General features: G+C 46.7%; 1 protein-coding gene across 2 annotated transcripts in view; it reads right to left on the bottom strand.

Annotated features, from left to right (window-relative positions):
- Pgm2 (phosphoglucomutase 2) overlaps nt 1–13,728 on the bottom strand; it is a 30,358-nt gene extending 16,630 nt beyond the window's left edge. Inside the window, exons 1-8 of one of the 2 annotated variants that reach the window (XM_028868138.2) lie at nt 13,561–13,646; nt 11,020–11,212; nt 9,447–9,614; nt 7,383–7,489; nt 5,394–5,478; nt 3,648–3,731; nt 3,344–3,537; nt 1,286–1,475 (exon numbers count right to left, since the gene is read on the bottom strand). In XM_028868138.2, coding sequence (XP_028723971.1) covers nt 1,286–1,475; nt 3,344–3,537; nt 3,648–3,731; nt 5,394–5,478; nt 7,383–7,489; nt 9,447–9,533 — 747 coding nt within the window. In that variant the 5' untranslated portion in view covers nt 9,534–9,614; nt 11,020–11,212; nt 13,561–13,646. Of the gene's footprint in view, nt 1–1,285; nt 1,476–3,343; nt 3,538–3,647; nt 3,732–5,393; nt 5,479–7,382; nt 7,490–9,446; nt 9,615–11,019; nt 11,213–13,560 lie in introns of both variants that reach the window. The other variant, XM_028868137.2, reaches the window with a different exon arrangement.
- Between the last annotated feature and the right edge of the window lie 4,613 nt (nt 13,729–18,341).

Here is an 18,341-nt window from a genome sequence, read left to right as displayed (position 1 = left end):
ATAGAACACATCTTAGTGTTTACAACATGCCTGTTCTTATGAGCTAAAAAGGGCTTTCCCCAAAATTGGGGCAGCAGGGTTTTGTTTGTTTGTTTGTTTGTTTTCCTGAGACAGGGTTTCTCTGTGTAGCTTTGTGTCTTTCCTGGATCTCGCTCTGTAGCCCAGGCTGGCCTTGAACTCACAGAGATCCGCCTGCCTCTGCCTCCCAAGTGGTGCGATCAAAGGCATGCGCCGCCACCACCCAGCTAGCTGCAGGGTTTTGTTGGTGTTGTTTTGTTTTCTGCTTTTTCCCCCTGGAGCTGGTTTTGCTCAGTCCGATTTTATTTTATCTTTCTAGATTAGAGGTCAGATGATGAGCGTTCCAATGTACGGCCCATCCCTGCCCTGTGACCGCACACAAGTGTGGCAGCCTTGTGGCTGGACTGGCATTTCTAGGCACTGTGTGTGTCTGGCCACACAAACTAGACCAAATGATCTCTCTCTGTATCATTATTATCTAACCTTTCAGAATGGTTTGTGAGCCATTATGTCAATAATATTCTTTAACAATAAATAATAAAATTTAAAAAATCCTCAACATCCTATTATTATTACTCCTTGGCAATAAAGGAACTGTCAATTAAAATTTAATTTAATTTGAGCTGGAAAGATGGCTCTGCGATTAAGAGTACCGGCTGCTCTTCCAGAGGACCCAGGTTCAATTCCCAGGACCCACAGAGCAGCTCACAACTGTCTGTAACTCCAGCTCAATGGGGATCCAACACCCTCACATAGACATACATGCAGAAAAAAACACCAATTCACATAACATAAAAATATATAAATATTTTTTAAAAATTTAATTTAAAGAATAATTTAGATTTTAGCTCTTATAGCCTCTTGTAAGATGTCAAGTTTGAAAGTTCCTTTAAGAAATTTATGACCATCCAATATACATATTTCCAGAGATATAACTCATGTTTTTCAGCACAACAAAACCCCACAAAAACATAATGTACTTGGTAACAATGTTAGACCAGTGGTTCTCAACTTTGCCGATGTTGTGACCCTTGAATTCAGTCCCTCATGCTGTGGTGACCCCCAACTATAAAATTATTTTGTTGCTACTTCATAACTGTGATTTTGCTACTCTTATGAACCATAATGTAAATATCTGTGTTCTGATGCTCTTAGGCGGCCCCTGTGAAAGGGCCAGTTGACCCCAAAGGGGTTGTGACCCACAGGTTGAGAACCACTGGTTGAGAGCACAAAAGGTAGAGTCTATTATTTAACAAAAGTGGGTTACCAAGACACCTTTACCCTCCTCAGGATTCGGGTATTTGACAGTTGGAAACTCAGGATCTGGATCTTTCTGTTGGGGTACAGCTTCTGGAGGAGCAAGGTCAAAGGTCTTGAATGCCAGCTGCACAAACTCATGACCCACACCATGGACAGAGGTGTGCACAAACTTCACAGCGCTCTCCTTGTTCACGCTCCTAGAATGAGACAGACTGGAAAATGAGAAAGGCTAGAAACAAGGCTCTCCAGAGGGGAGGGCTTAGAAAACACCTAGGGCTGGGCACTGCAGACTGTAAGAAAGACTCTTTAATTATGTTGATGGTGCAGCTGTGAGCCTTTCAGAGCGACCTAAGCTACATCTTCCACACAGAATCAAAAAGGACAGGTGACCTGAAAAATTCAGCATCACAAAATGCAAACGCAAAAGCTCGAAAGGCAGAATTTCTCCCTTATGATCTTAGGATAGAGTCTTTTAAAGTATGAATAAAACCCGGAAACCAAAACTTAAAGGACAACCAAATATTAACAAAATTGTTAGAGTTTCAATAAAAACTTTCGAAAGTAACAATAGCAATGTAGGTACTTGAAATAAATAAGACTGCTTTCCTAAACAAATATATTGTATTCTAAAGACAGCAGACAAGCAAATACATAGAAAAGACAAAGACATATCAAATAAACATGAAAAAAGCTTTTCATAATTAAGGGATGTAAGTGAAGATGAGATATCACTCTCATCTCACAAATGGGGGGAAATGATAAATCTGATAACGCTGAGCACAGGGTCATATGTGGGGTCCTACATCATTACCACAGGCTGCAGCGGTGGGTGCCAACTACTCTAATTCTTGGCGGGCAGTTTTCCGATCACCTTCAACCTTGTAAATGCATATACATTATCTATTACATATACTGTGATATATATTATATACTGTGCAAGATTTTATACATACAGGCACGCACGCCCATGCATGAGCAGCGGTTGGTACTTCATACTACTTTCAGTGATGAAAGAAATCCCAGTCAACCCTTTGTGTTTCTAAAACTAAGTGACAGAGGCAGAGGGGAAGACCACAGATGCATCTTGTTTACATCACACACCAATGGGAGGAAAATGATAACCACATTTTTAGATTCCTTTTGTAGAGAAAAACAAAATTCAATGACCTGGGAACTCAGATCCGTGGTCCAGGGAGACTTTTTAGCCAGTGTGGGATTGGAGTCTCTGCTCCGCACTGGAACTGCCAGGCCCAGGTTGTCTAACAAATGCAGCACCAGACAACCTAGGCATTCAGTGTCTGGCTGAGGGACAATGAGTAGTGGGACCTAAGTCCTCCAGAGAACAATAGCACAGCCACCGTGCTCAGTACCCAGTTGTGAGTATCACGATTGCCCAGGCTGAACAAATGGGCACAGCAGCATTGGGTGACCACACTTGGGTAGTGGGAATTCGAACTTAAGTCCTCACACCTGTGCAGCAAGTGCTTACCCACTGAACCACATCCCCAGCCCTGAAAGTTTTTTAACTACACACACACACACACACACACACACACACACACACACACACACACACACACATTTATAGCACTTCAAACTGTGGCCCACGGGCTGGCCACCTGTAAATAAAATCACTTTAGCCGGGCGGTGGTGGTGCACGCCTTTAATCCCGGCACTCAGGAGGCAGAGCCAATCGGATCTATGTGAGTTCGAGGCCAGCCTGGACTGCAAAGTGAGATCCAGGACAGGCACCAAAACTACATAGAGAAACCCTGTCTCGAAAAAACAAAAACAAAAACAAAAAACCACTTTAAGTGGCTTCCCTGACTGGTCACCTGTGCTGTTTACATATCAGAACAGCAATTCTAAGGAGTGAAGACAGGCTTCATGTAGCTGGCAAAGTCACAAGGATTTGTTATCAGTTCCTTTAAGAAAAGGTGGCCAGCTCTGCTGGGGCCCTTATACAAGTAGCTACAGTGTATGCACCAAGTAAAGGGGAATAACCAAACGCAGACATAGACTCCAGCTGAGTCACACTGGCCCAGGCGAAGCCCCATCCAGTTACCTGTGGAAACAGTATCTTTTGAGGTCTTCAAAGTAGTCCTTCCTGATGGAAGTGCTGGGGTCGTGAAGCAGGGGACTGCTGTCAATCAAAGACTCGTCCCAAGCCTGAGGCCAGGGCTCTAGATTTTCTTCAATAGCTTGAGAAATGCCTCGATCGTGTGGCGAGATGATCTGGGCTCCATTGTCCCAGTAGACCTAGAGAAGCCAGGAATGCATTTAGCAGGTGCTCTGCACCCACTCCCAAACAGCTTCGGGGCGGGGCTCCTTGTAAGAGCACTGTGTAAGTGGAGAGGGCAGGGGCGTACCTTATAGCCATTGTCCTGCTTCGGGTTGTGCGAGGCCGTGATCATGATGCCGGCACAGAGTTTCAGATGTGATACTGTGTAGGGCTAGACAGGGCAGGAGACGGTTCTTAACAAAGATCAGCCAGAATGGAAATGCCTTGTATACAAAGATCAAACAGAAATGCCTAATATACATGGTTTAGACCTGCTCATCCCCCTTTACCACCCTAATGTCATAACACACGCCATTCAGCATCCCGTGTCCCATCCAAGCAACATACAGCATCCCCCTCATCTGTGGCTTTGCTCTCTTTCAGTTCCTCGTGGTCCAGGAAGATGAATATTCTGTCTTAACTCTTTCAGCGGGGCCCACACTCACACGACTTCATGCCAGGATACTACTACAACTGTTGTGTTTTATTATTTATTATATATAACAGCTACTGCTGTTAGTCCTTTATAGCCTTAACCCACAAATTAAACTGTAGGCCACAAGCTGTATAAACTTTTATATTGTCTGTAGCTTTCACTATCAGGAATACTTTGCCTGTGGCTAAGAAGAGATTATTATAATTTTATCATTGTGGGAACTCACGGGCTGCCCAAAGTTCCAGAACGTTCATCCTCACAAAACAGGTGCACTATTTCCTAGGCACCCCCTCCTCTGTCTTCTCTTTTATAGAGCCAGAAAAGTCTTTGAAGACAAAGACTGGCCAAGCCTCCATTCTGCGTTAGGCTTTTAGTAGCAGTTCAGCTGAGATTCATTCCAGATGAGGACACAGAGGCTTCCAGTTTGAGGAAACAAGACCAGCCGAGGTGAGGTGAGGTTAGATGTGGCTCATTCCGTTTCTCTGGCCTTTCAATGTTCACCCCAATACCTGGCTCCAGATTTGTTTTTATTAATAAGACCTTTTAAGATTCATGCTACACCTATTCATATTTAAAGCTGGTACATCAACTTGTTCAAAGACACAGTAATATAATGTTTGAGAGATTTAGACTCAAGAGATTTCCTAATTGTGATAGCTGCAGTAAAGAATTACCTACCAATTTAAAAAAAATGAACATTTTGCTAATTTGCCAAAAGATCCACAGAATTTGGTGGTTTGAAAGAAAATGGCCCCCAAAGGGAATGGCACTACTAGGAGGTGTGGCCTTGTTGGAGTAGGTGTGGTCTTGTTGGAGGCAGTGTGCCACTGTGGAGGTGGGCTTTGAAGTTTCCTATATGCTCAAGCCACATCCAGTGTCTCAGTTCACTTCCTGTTGCCTATGAGTCAAGACGCAAGAACCCTCAGCCCCTTCTCCAGCACCATGTCGGCCCGCATGCTGCTTTGTTTCCTGTTATGACAATAATAAACTAATCCTCTGCACTGTATGTGAGCCACCATAGTTAAATGTTTTCCTTTGTAAGAGTTGCTGTGGTCATGGTGTCTCTTCACAGCAGTAGAAACCCTAAGATAGAAGTCAAAGTAAAATGACAACTTACTTTTCCTTTGGTGCTGGAGCTCGAACCCAGTGCGACCACTGAGCTACAGCCCCAACCCTTATTAGACTTTGAGAAAACCAATTTGGAATGGAAAGCTGCGCATCACAAGCACATTGCTAGGATGTGGGTGAAACTGCCTTAGAAGAGAGGAGTTAGCCCAGCATATGTCAAGGAATTGTCACCAAAACAGCAGAAGCCCAACAGTACCAAGGCTCATACAACCCAGCAGAGTCCCACCCCAGGTCCCGTGACAAGAAGTTGGGAAGGAAATGGTAACTTACCACAAATGGGGTTGGGGTTATATCGGAGAAGAGATGCACGGGAACCCCCTGGCTGATAAATGCAGTGGCAGCCAGCCGGGCAAACCTAGAAATGCAGAAACCGGACAGAGTTGGGGTCAGGGCTGCAAGCGCAATGAACAAGCACGCTGGGGTGGAACCCAGGGCTTCATGTGCGCATGCGCGCTGGGCAAGCACTCTAACAGAGCTGCAGTCCTGGCCCCTCCCACCGTGCCTTTAGATTGTGCATGGCAGCAAAAGAAGGAGGATGTTTTTTTTTTTTCTGCTGTTTACACTGGTCCAGAACACCAAAGCTGAGGACAGCTCTGAAGTCCTCTCCCGCCACCTTTTGTTTAGGATAAAGGCCTCACAGGTCACCTTGCCACATGCCCAAGGCCACTGAGCATGTAAGGCAGGCGTGCGTGAAAGTCTTTCACCACGGCCTCAGCCCACCGCAGTGGTTCTTGCTTGGGCTCCTCTGTCCCTCACAAGGTCTCTGATGTGGCGGGCAAGGTCAGTTGTCATGCTCGGGAGAGGGATGTGCCCTGGCAATTGATGGGAACTAGTGGGTAGAGGCCAGAGGAGCTCCTAAACATCTTACAATGCATAGGGCGGGCCCACAACAAAGAACGGTCCAGCTGCCGTGGCATCCTATGTCACTTTGCAGAGGTGCTTTATAGGATATGGGAACCACGCCTGGTGGTGTGTGCCGGTAATCAGACTGAGACAAGAGAATCATGAATTCAGTACCAGGGAGAGCTAGTGAGAGCTAGTCTCCAAACTGAAACGATGAAAGAGTACATGAGAAATGATACACTGCTTTTATCCAAACCATGTGCCTGGTTAGACAGGTGAATTTTGCACCTATGGGTGTGGGAATTGAGGTTGTCTTAGAACCAGTCTTAGTGGATACAGAGGGTCAATTTTAAATGCTCTCTACGTCATTTGGGGGATTCAAATCGTAAATACCCAATCCGCATTCAAAAAACTGCCACCACTACGGCCATCATTATCTTCACCACCATCGGCCCACAGCTAAACAGGAGTCCCTGTGGTCTGGGACCGTCGCCAAGCTTCAGCCTGGGAAGGGAGTCTGTTCGAGAAAGGAAGAGGCCATGAAGCCTGTAAGCGGCAGGGAAGAGGCCGGTTTGGATAGGTTTTTTTTCCTTGGGGTAAATACTACACTTTAAACACCTAAATAACTTAATTTTCCTAACTTAGATATAAAATCAAAAATTTTAAAGCTACTAGCAGATCTTACTCCGTCATTTTTGTTTGTTGTTGAGACAGGGTTTCTCTATGTATCCCTGTCCTTGAAAGTGCTATGCACGCCAGGCTGGCCTTGACCTCACAGCCTAAACCATCATTTTTAACAGCTAAACAATTCTGCAATTATGGGTTTAAAATCAAGTTATTTAAAAAAGAAAAATCAAAGGGCTGGAGAGGTGGTTCAGTGGTTAAGAATCTGTACTCTTTCTTTCTTTCTCTCTCTCTCTCTCTTTCTTTTTCTCTTTCCTTCCTTCCTTCCTTCCTTCCTTCCTTCCTTCCTTCCTTCCTTCCTTCCTTCTTTCTTTCTTTCTTTCTTTCTTTCTTTCTTTCTTTCTTTTTCCAGTCAGGGTTTTTCTGTGTAACAGCCCTAGCTATACGGAAACTAGTTTACTAGTTTCATAGACCAGGCTGGCCTCAAACTCAGAGATCCACCGGCCTCTGCCTCTGAATGCTGGGGTTAAAGGCGTGCGCCACCACACCCGGCTCGGAACTGCCTGTAACTCCAGCTCCAGGGGATCCAAGGCCTCTGGCCTCTGTGAGCACCTACCTGCACACACATGTACATATCCACCTGCACATACATAATTAAAAATGTTTTTTAAAAAGGCAAATTATTGAAATGGCGATTGAAAATAAAGTATAAAGGAAATTACAAAAAAAAAAATCTATTTCTGAAAGATGTCTCCAGGTTCCATCCCCAGAGTCCCTCAAAAACCTAAATACCTTTTGCTGCTGCCTCCGCTGGCCGGGTGAGCTCTGGCATCGAAGCTGATCACCACGCCCCTCTGCTTCAGGTCACTGAACTGCTTTTCCAGGTACCGGCAAAATCCCTGAAAACAGCCCAGGGGTTGAAAGCACATATTTCATACATACGATATTAAAATCAGCCCCAAATTATATTTTTTCCCACTTTCACAGGACCACATCATTCATGGGGGGTGGGGGCAGTAATTGTGCGGACTGAACAGGAAGATGAAAACAGCTTATTTACTTATTTACTGTCTAAGTCAGATGCTGTGATGAACAGCTAGAATCGAGTATCTCCAGGTTCAGACCCCTTACTCAGAATTTCCATCGTATAGACGGGAACACAGAAAAGAGCCAGGGCAGGCCCAGTTTCAGACCCAAAGGGCAGCAGAATGTGGCTGATACCCAGGTCTGATGAGAGGCGGTTCGGCGTAGGGTGTCAAGTATATGCTCTAGGGCCAGAAAATGGGTTTGACCTCCACTCTGCCACCACCGAGAAAGAGACAAGTTCCTCAGTCTTTTGATGCCTCAGTTTCCACGTCTATAAAAAGTAACAGCAATAATAGGTACCATGTGAGGCTTTTATAAGACTTACGTAAACTGAAAGCATGCAAAGTGGGGCTACTTGGTTACATGCTTGCCTCGTAAGCCTGAGGATCTGAGTTCAATCCCCAGAAGCCACATTTCAAAAAAGAAGTTAGGTATGGTGGGACATGCTTGCCATCCCAGTACTGGGGAGGTGGAGGCAGCTCCTACATCCCTGGGACTCCCTGGCCAGCCAGCCTAGCCTACTTGGTGAGTTCGAGGCCAGTAAGAGACCCTGTCTTAAGAGAAAGGGTGGAAAGTGCCTGAGAAATGACCCCCAAAGTTATCTTCTGGTCTTCATGCACACACACACACACACACACACACACACACACACACACACATACACACACACACACAAATGCATAGCGTACATTGTATACTAAAGATCAGCTTATGGCTTTTCCTGGGTATGGGTGCTGAGCAATTTTAAGGTATCCCCAGGCTTAGCCTCGTACCCAAAAGAACAGCAGGGGGAGTGTCTATGCCACAGGAAGGTGAGAATGTGACCAAGCATGCTTCATGCCAGTGTTCTATCAGGGACCACCACCCACAGCTGGGGTGGCAGCCAGAGCTGGCCATTCTAGAAGTCCTCTCTCCTTCAATGCCGAGGTGATTCCTAAGATGTCAGAGATAAACCTGTTGCTTTCCTGAAACTTTCTCAGCCCTGAGCATCCTTATGTCTCATGGAAAGCATTCCAACACGGATGAGTTAGTCACTGCAGAATAGAGAGCTTCTAAGGACTGCTTCAGCTGATAGAATTAGATGACGTATAAAACGTCTATTCATCATGGTTTCAAAGGACTCTTAACTCACACTCCCGAGGCCCACTTCAGAAGAGATCCATTATTCTAGAGGAAAGGTGGACCAAGGGCTCTGAGAACTTCCCGAGCCACATTTCCTCGTGTCTGGACATTAGATAGAGCTGAACACAGGCGAAAAGGCTCAGGTTAATTTGCAATCCAGAGAAACACTAACAATCAGGCCTCACAGCCACCAGTGTGACAAACTGGATTATCCAAAGATGGCTAGGGCAAGACGTACTCCCACCAGGTGACGCTGACCTTCTCTTTTAACAGACGGAACGTAGCAGGAATAAGTTACTTTGTTTGAGTCAAAGCTCATTAATACGATCCAATACAGCTTCTGGCTGGCACATTCTTTAGTCAATGGCTCTGTATAAGACAAAAATCTCCACAAGGGAATCCGTCTTAGTCATATCAATTGACCACGCCTGACAACCAGTAGGCATTCAATAAATTTGATGGAAGGTGGCTAGAAAGCTAATGGATGTTTAAATAAGGACTGCACAAGCCTCATTTTGTAGATTGAAGAGTGGGCGGTTTCTCTACTTCCTCAGACCCAAGAACACATCCATAATTAAAGCAAATTGAACCCATCAGATGCATCAGGAGATACATCAGGAGTAATCAGCAGTGACCAAATCATGGTACCTGCGTGGTCTGGATGATAGTCAAATCATTCATTCGAGAAATCCCTGCTCCCATGGGCGCTCGCAGGCCAGCTGTCCCAAACTCCATCCGGGCCCCGAAGCATTTCTGCAGCTCTTCTCTATTACCCTCAGCCACGAGCTGTTTCACTGACTCCGAAGTTAAGGGATTCTGAAAGACAGACGTGGATGTATTAGATACAGCTTGGTTAGGAGAGGACGACAGAAAATCTGCAAAGTAGCCTCACCCTCACCCTCAACACACACACACACACACACACACACACACACACACACACACACACACACAATTTTAACCTCTAGGCATAACCTGACTATATACAGGCTTTTGCATTTTCTGGTGTTTTGATAGTATGATGTATCATTTTCTTCCTGACTGAAGTAGGCAGTTTTAGAGAAAATGAACAAGGTGCTGTTTTAGAACAGACATCTAGCACGCATGGGAGCTCTCCCAGACCCTTCACTTACAAACCTGTGCTTGAGAAGGCTATAGAGTCTCTTGATCTTTCTTTTCCATCTGTAAAGGGGAACCAGCTAGAACCTCTCTTGCACCATTTTTTTTTTTTTTTTTTTTTTTTTTTTGTTTTTCGAACAGGTTTCTCTGTATTTTGCGCTTTCTGGAGTCATTGTAGCCAGCTGCTCGAACTACAGCGATCGCCTGCTCTGCTCAGTGCTGAATTAAAGCGTGCGCACATGCCGCAATTCAACATTTTAAATTCGATTGTCTTTCTCTGCCTGACACTGAGTTGTGATATTCATCTCCTTGTCTGAGGTCCTCAAACTTTCCCAGGGTGGTAGGTCAGTCAATTTAATCAAAACCTTACTTTTGTGATGCTTTACAGTTTTGTTTTTGTTTTTTTTTTTTTTTAACAAAATGTTTCCTTCATATCTGGTCAAGTTTCAATGACTAGAAGTCAGGCCAATAAATAGCTGATATCTTTAGTAGTGTTTTATACTATAGAATAATTGCAGCACTTGGGGCAGAGGCAGGTGGATCTCTGTGAGTTTGAGGCCAGCCTGTTCTATAAAGTGAATTCCAGGACAGCCAGGGCTACACAGAGAAACTCTGTCTCGAAAAACCAGTAAATAAATAGATAAACAAATAAATAAATAAAAAAGAAAGAAAAAGAAAGAAACTGAGTGGCTTGTTTAAACTGATGAGCATCAGCCTAGTGCCTTTCTATTACATTAATTGAAAATAGACATGAGCATGAGTCATTAAGTCACCACACACGGCGTGGCTTTCTTTGTGTAATAATTGCAGGAGCTGTTAAGATTGGAGAAATCCAGTGATTACCTAACGCCACACGGACTTCTGAATTAAGAAATGAAGGAGGACTGAGTAAGCACTTTACCCCTGTGCTTCCACTCAGCATCCACTAAAATGAACACCAGGCAAGATAAGGCCCCATAATTAAACTTTGAAATGTGGTCGCAATAAAACCTTGGCTTCCTGGAATCGAGCCCATGGTTCCAGATTGTTCCAGATTCAACAGGTACCTGGACCAACCTTTTAATTAAAAACAATAGATCCCAATCACACAGAAGACTCTTACCCATTAAACTGTCAGGTGCCCCCAAGGAAAGGCTCAGAGCTGGTATACACAAGGAGCTCAGCAGCCATCTGCTGAGTGGATGAGAAAACACAGACTTCCTGGCCACACCCAATATCCAGGGCTTCTCTGAGTTCTACGGTAGACCTCAGAAGTCCTAATATTGACCTTGGATATCTAGAAAAGACTCAGCAGCCTGAGAGAACAAAGCAGAGAGATAAAAAGTCAAGAGAGCAGCAGAGGTCGGACCCGGAAGTGATGGAAACTGACAGAGAGGGAAGCCCGAGGTGGGGAACAGTGACGGGTGCCTGCCAGCCTGGGTGGCTTAGCAGCTTCTACGCTTTCGGCTGGTGGGAGTTTCACTGAAAAATGAATGGGTCCTTCCCAGAGAGGCGCCTATCTCCAGTTGGAGAAACAGAGAGGGACTACAGTCAGTTCCATCAGTAAAGTGCTTGTTAGGAAAGCTTTAAGACCCAAGTTCATATCCAGCATGCGCCAACAAGCAGAGTTCACCTGTATGACTAATGCTGGAGGTACACAGACTATGGATACATAGAGTGGGCTGTTCAGTTAAGCCAAGGTGGAGAGTGACTGGGGAAGATTCTTGATGCCAACCTCTGGCCTCTGCACAGACATGCACACATACACCTGCACAAAACCACATAGACACAGACACATTCATACAAAACACACACACACACACACACACACACACACACACACACACACACACACACACACCTCTGACTGGGAAAAAGAACATTGAAACATCTCCAAGGGAGGAAAGGGCAATTTCCCTCCACCTCTACCCACGGAGGTACCATTTCTAGATGAATTTCATATTCTGTAGTAATTACATTTTCTGGTTTTCTTTTATGGAATGAGATGACTAAGCTTGAGTCTCAACTTGATGAAATTGAGAAATAAATACCTAGGTGAGCAAAGCTGCTCACTTCTGGGGTATCCGTGAAGTAGCTTCCAAGGATAATTAATTAGATCATGGGCTCTGACAGAATCAAAGGGTCACTCCTTTGACGGGTTCATAATATGGTGGCATTATGGGGAAGTGACAGAAGGTAGGAACAGGGAGCCAGTTGGAAGGTAGAGGTTCCTGGGACTTGTCACTAGGCAATAAGTTTTGTGGTGGCCTCTTCCTGTATTCTCTCTACTTCCCAGGCGTCATGACATGAGCAACTCTGTTACATCTCTCCACCACGGAAGGATAAAACCATCTCAAAGTGTGAACAAAGCAGTTCTTTCCTCCGCTTTAGTCTAGGCCAGATGCTTACCTAGGCAAGTGATCCAATAGCCTGGTACACAGAACAATACCTCATTAACTCTGGCTTTCGGAGAATCTACACAATGCAAGCTACTAAGTTATCAGAAATGGAAACAGTTTCCTTCCCTTAAGCATCCTGAAGTTAACTTTCCAAGGGGGGGGAGCCCTCCCTCAAGGAGTTGGCACTGGCTTCCTGGAAACAGGCTGGCATAGGTGTGAGTGGGGAACGGCTTCTGCCGAGCCTTGCAACCTCTGTCTAGTCAACAAATGCTTCATGGACCTACTACGTGCCGGGTACTGTAGACCACAGGCGGCAGCAGGAACACACACACCAGCTACATAATTTTCAGGGGCCAGTGAAAAATTAAAACGAAGGATCCATATTTAACTATAGAGAATCTGAGAGCGGAGCTTTTTTTAAAACTACGGCTTAGCCCGCCCCGCCCCCCGGCACCGGTTCAGTCTGTCTGCCAGGGTCTCGCCTCCTGAAGTCAGGCCTGGACACCAACAGAAATTGAAACAAGCCTGCAAGGGGTTGCTGGTTGTGTTTCTTCCAATCCCACTAAGAGCCGGGAAGCAAAACACTGGGCTGTTCCGAGAGTGTTTGGGAGGAATAAATTGAACGTCGTCGACGGGGAAGACCTCAGTAAGTTCACACAGGAATACCAACAAGAGAAACAAGGTCAACTGAACACAGGCAAGAGGAATATTATGGGAAACAGGAAAGCACAGTTCGGAAAAAAAAAAAAAAAAAAACTTGTAGAGAGCAGAGGAAGTGATGTCCGGGGCTGGCCACCAGACCGTTTCAGCCATAAGACAGTTTACAGGGGAAAGGTGCAGCCGAGACCAAAGCATACTCTGTCACCTTCCCAGTGAAGCCAATGTCCTCTGGGAAACTCCTGGTCTGCCTGGCCCACCAGGGACCCCTTAGTAAACATGCTGTCAGGAAGGGTGGTCCGGGTCCCGGGAAAGGCGGGACAGAGCGGATTCTGAATGGATGAGGATGCACAGCCCATCACAGAACCTCAGAAACCCTTTCGTGCCGGGACCACCGGGAGCCCCAGCCCCGCTAGGTTCACCCGGCCCGGGCTCGCTCCTCTACGCTGTCTAGCAGCCCGGCGGGCCACAGAGCTGTCCCCGTCCCCCAATAGGCTTTTCCGAGCAGACTCGGTGCGGCGGGGCAGGAGAGGAAGGAAGCTGGGCCCCGCTGCACCCGGGACAAGCCCCGGAGCCCGGGAACCCTGGAGCCAGCGATCGGCCCTCACCCGGTCCCAGCGCAGCCACTGCGCGGTCTCCTGGTCCAGTCGTGCGTCCATGCCCGAGCCACTGACTCCCGGAGCTGGTGTCGGTGTCGCCGCTGCCGCCGCCATCCCGCCGCAGCCACCGCCGGGTGAAGGAGGCCGGGTCACCCTTCCGGCAGGGCGGGGAGAGGGCGGGGACAGCGGCGTAGACGGAGAGCTTGCTGGAAGAGGACGTGCAGCTCCGCCCGGCTCCGGACTTGTCCCTACGGGTGCGCCTCCTGGAGGGCTAGGCTAGGAGGGTGGGTGGGGTGGGGTGGGGTGGAGTAGGGGCAGGGATGCCTGGTGGCTAGAGGAGCCGGAGGCTACCTTACCCTAGTCTCCTAGGCATACCGAGGGTCATCCTGCAAGCATCACGCGTGCATGGTGCCCTGTGTCTGGGATGCTGGGATGATAGCACTCGGAAGCGGAGCTCTTTGGCGCAGGCCGGTGGAGGTGCCGCAGAAGCAGGCAGATCTCCCTGAGTTCGAGGCCAATCTGATCTAGGCCAATCCCGTCTGAATTCCAGACCAGCTCGGAGTTCATAGTGAGGACCCTGTCTCAAAATTTGAATTAAATTTTAAAAAGAATATGGCAGAGCAGAGACAATCTTGAAAAAGAAGAGCCAAGTGGGAAGTAAATCAAATAGACCAGCGAACCAAAAGGGAATTCAGAAACGAGACCACACTTGCAGAGACAGTTTCTGTCAGAAGTGGCGCTGAAGAGCACCCGGAAGGATTAGTCGTAATTTCAGGGTGCTGGGTCAACTGGATTTTCACACTAGAAAATGTTAAGAAGAAAGTCGACTCACCTGCGTAACGTCATCACACACAGATGTGAATTCAGGGTCAGCTGGGTGATGTCCACGCCTGGGCATGCGGAAGCACAACCAAGTATATTTCCGAGCTGCACGTGGTCCCTCTTGCAATTCTGACAAGTGGGAGCCTGAGGCAGGATTGCTGTTGAGGTCAAAGCCTGACCTAGGCAGTGAGTTCCAGGTCACCGTGGGTTTGAAAAAGGCAGTTAAGAACACTGACTTCTCTCCCAGAGGATCCAGGTTTGATTATCGGCACTCACATGATGAGTGCTTATAACCATCTGAAACTCCAGTTCCAGGGAATTCCTCTTCTGACCTCCAAGGGCACACATACCTGTGGTGCACAGACATACATGTACGCAAAATCCCCAAACACCACATAGAAATAAGTACATCTTTAGTGTTTTAAAAGTGTCTAGCACCATTAGTCACAAAAAGCTCCAATAGGACACACGCAGATGGCCAACAATAGAATGATAATTACACAGTGGTACACTCATCCCAATCATATAAATAAATTATGGCAAGTCAGCGATGAGTTACACAGACCAGTGGAATGAACACCGTTGCACACAGCCTCATGGATGCAGCTCGTAAACGTCACGTAGAGTGAAAGAATTCAGAATACCAGCTCTGATAGACACAGAGCAAGGAAAGTATAAGGAAAGAAAACAAATCAGTGGTTTTCAAAACTGGAAACGGGGGTTCAGTACAAAGGTCACTGGGGGTGGTGGTTATGGGGCAGGGACAACTTTGTATATTCATTGAGTTTGTGGCTGCCTGAATCCAGAACCGTGGTCACTGGGTCTAAGTTATATCTCAATTTTGAAGTTTTTTAAAAGCAACATTCATCTTGGGAGTAGGTGTTTGTGCTGTGGCTCACGTATGGAAGTACAAGGATAACTTTAGGGAGTCGGCTCTCTTCTTCCACCTTATGAGTCCTTGGGTCGAGTTCAGCTTGTCACTCTGGTGGTAAGCGCCTTCATTTGCTGAGCCATCTCACTGGCTCATATCTCAATCTTTAAAAATTACTAACATAAAAACCATGAAGGAGAGGCGTGTGCGCACGCTTTAATAGCACAGAGGCAGCGATCTTGGAGTCGAGCCAGCTGCACCAAGCTCCAGAAAGGCGCAAGCTACACAGAGAAACTGTCTCGAAAAAAAAAAAAAAAAAAAAAAAACCATGAAGGAGTTAAACCTTCGGGCATCAGGAGACTGTTATATTTGGGAAGGAGGAATTCCGTACCTGCTCACCGCTCCCCGACCCCCCACCTCCACCAGTACTAGAAATTGAACAGGGCCTTGCACCAGCCAAGCCCTTTACCCAGAGCTACATCCCCAATTCCACCCCCTTAACCCCCACCTTTTTTGTTTTCTCTTGAGACAGGATTGCCAGAGGGTTTCCAAGTTGGTCTTAAACCGGCTGTAGTTGTAAACCAAGGCTGGCTTGGAACGTGTGATCCTCCTGCCTCAGCCTCTCAGAGCAGCTGCAATTATAGATGTTTGCCATCACCCCTCGCTTGGACCTTTTCTATCACCCGAATGGAGATGATATAAATGCATTCACATATATCATTAATAATCCATAGAGCTGTTGGTTGGTTGCTTGGTTTGGTTTGGAGTCTCCTGTAACCCAGAATGGCATTCAACTGAATATGTAGCCAAGTGTGGCCTTGAATGCCTGCTGCTCCTGTCTCTGACTCCCACGTGCTGGGATTATAGGCATACACCACCATACCCAGCCACAGTCTGAAGAGTTCTGCGTTTTCTTTGTGTTCTACTGTAAGCACTAGATAAAAGCACACATATTAGGATGTATGGTATCTGTACAGAGGAACTAGCATGCAGTTACTATCTGATAACAAGGCTGGCAGGGAAGTGAGGGCAGTCCTGAGGGGAAGATTAAGAGGCTGCTGGTGTGAGGAGGCTTCTCAGAGCACTCGCAGCTTGTGGTGAGACAGGCAAGCAGAGATGGCTGGCCTTGGGGATGGCAGCCCCGCAGAATGCTTTTTAGACACAATGTGCTCCTGTCTCTCAACCAAAAGGCTGGGAGATGGGAGCAGAGAGGAAGAGAAGAGAAGAAGGGCACTCTCCTAGCCAGGTTTCCGCGGCGATAGCTGAATACCACAAACTGGGTATAAATGACAGGGGCGTCTTTTGCATGTGGATCTGGAAACCAGGAAGTCCGTTATCTTTTGAATTTTGGGCAAACACGTTGAAACCATAGCAAGAAGTCAGCTTTCTTTCCCATCTGTTAATTCTGCCATCTCCTTCTGTGTTAGTGGTCTTTACTGCCTTCTGCCGAGATGGGGGCGGGGTGTTTCCCATGAATGAAAAGGTCAGTGCATCAGAGCTCGTATTGGTCCCTCCATGATGGACAGTGTGCTGGCTGATTTGATGTCAACTTGACACAGGCTAGAGTCATGAGAGGGGAGGGAGCCCCAATTGGGAAAATGCTTCTGTAAGACTGGCCTGTAGAGCATTCTCTTAATTAGTGATTGATGGGGGAGGGCTCAGCCCACTGCTGATAGGACCACCCCTGCTCTGATAGTCCTGGGTTCTATAAGAGAGCAGGCTGAGCAAGCCAGTACCGCAGTGCCCCTCCATGGCCTCTGCATCAGCTCCTGCCTTTAGGTCCCTGCCCTTTTGAGTTCCTGTCCTGATTTCCTTCCGTGATGCACTATGGATGTAGAGGTGTAAGCCAAATAAGCCCTTTCCCGCACAGTTTGCTTTTGGTTGTGTTTCAACACAATAACCGTAACCCTTAGACAGATGGGTTACTGCAGCTAAATGCCTGCTGAGTCAAAAAAAAGGGGGGGTAGCAGAGTGGGGGGAGGGGTAGTAGAGTTGGGGGAGGGGCAGGAAAATGGGTGTTTTCATACCTTTTATTGTATCAGGAATTAAGGGCCCAGGGTGACATCTACTAAGAACCATTTTAACTTCACCAGCTGCACCCGTCTTCTCAATGTCCCTCCACAGAACCAAGCAAAGGAAGCACAGAGTGTGTTCACGTAGAGAGGAGCCATGAACCACAGTATCACCACATCATACCCAATTCTCCCTTGCAGAGAAGAGGGCCACGTTGTTAAGAACTGTGCTGAAAATCAACTCGAAATAGGCAGGGTTCACCACACCCGTCCACTTCCTGTGTGAGGTAGAAAACAGTCTTTTGGGCTACTTTGGGGGTCTCTGTATGCAGAAATCCTTCTTAGGGTGTGTTATAACAAACACACCAACACTAGAGGTCTTTATGTCCCGACAGCGATACCACAGTGACCTGAAGCTGCTGATTTCCCACGGGTACCCTGCAACAATTATGTTATGTCACATCTGGGGAGACCCATGTTGAACAGTTGATTGGACCAGGGACAGCACCATGGTGGGTTGGATGAGAATGTCCCCCATAGGCTCAGGTATTTGAATTCTTGGTCCCCAGTGGGTGGCGCTGTTTGGGTAGGTTTAGGTGTGGCCTTGCCGGAAGAGGTGTGTTACTGGGGTTGACTCTGGGGTTTCAAAAGCTGTGTACCATTCCGCCTGCTCTCTTTCTGTTTCGTGCTTATGGGGAGGTGAGCGCTCAGCTCGCTGCTCCAGCCCTGTGCCTGCTGCAGTCATCGACTCCAACCCAAATAAACTCTTCCTTCTGTAAATTGCCTTGGTCGTGGTGTTTTACCCAAACAACAGAAAAGTAAATAATTTAGGCACTTAGGGAAGATCTCTGATTTCAAGTATTATGGATAAGGAAATGAGAAACAGGAAGTTTCAGAATCTTAGGGTTTTTTGTTTTTGTTTTTGTTTTTGTTTTTTTGCTTGTTTGCTTGTTTTAGTGTTTTGAGATAGGGTTTCTCTGTGTAACAGTCTTGGCTGTCCTAGAACTTTCTCTATAGACCAGACTGGCCTTGAACTCCCAGTGATTGGCCTGCCTCAATCTCCCAAATGCTGGGATTAAAGGCAT

The sequence above is a fragment of the Peromyscus leucopus genome, chromosome 10 (assembly GCF_004664715.2).
Source record: "Peromyscus leucopus breed LL Stock chromosome 10, UCI_PerLeu_2.1, whole genome shotgun sequence".
In the NCBI taxonomy this organism is placed as follows: domain Eukaryota; kingdom Metazoa; phylum Chordata; class Mammalia; order Rodentia; family Cricetidae; genus Peromyscus; species Peromyscus leucopus.
Note: the sequence above shows the minus strand (reverse complement) of the source record. Positions and strands in the feature narration are given on the sequence as shown.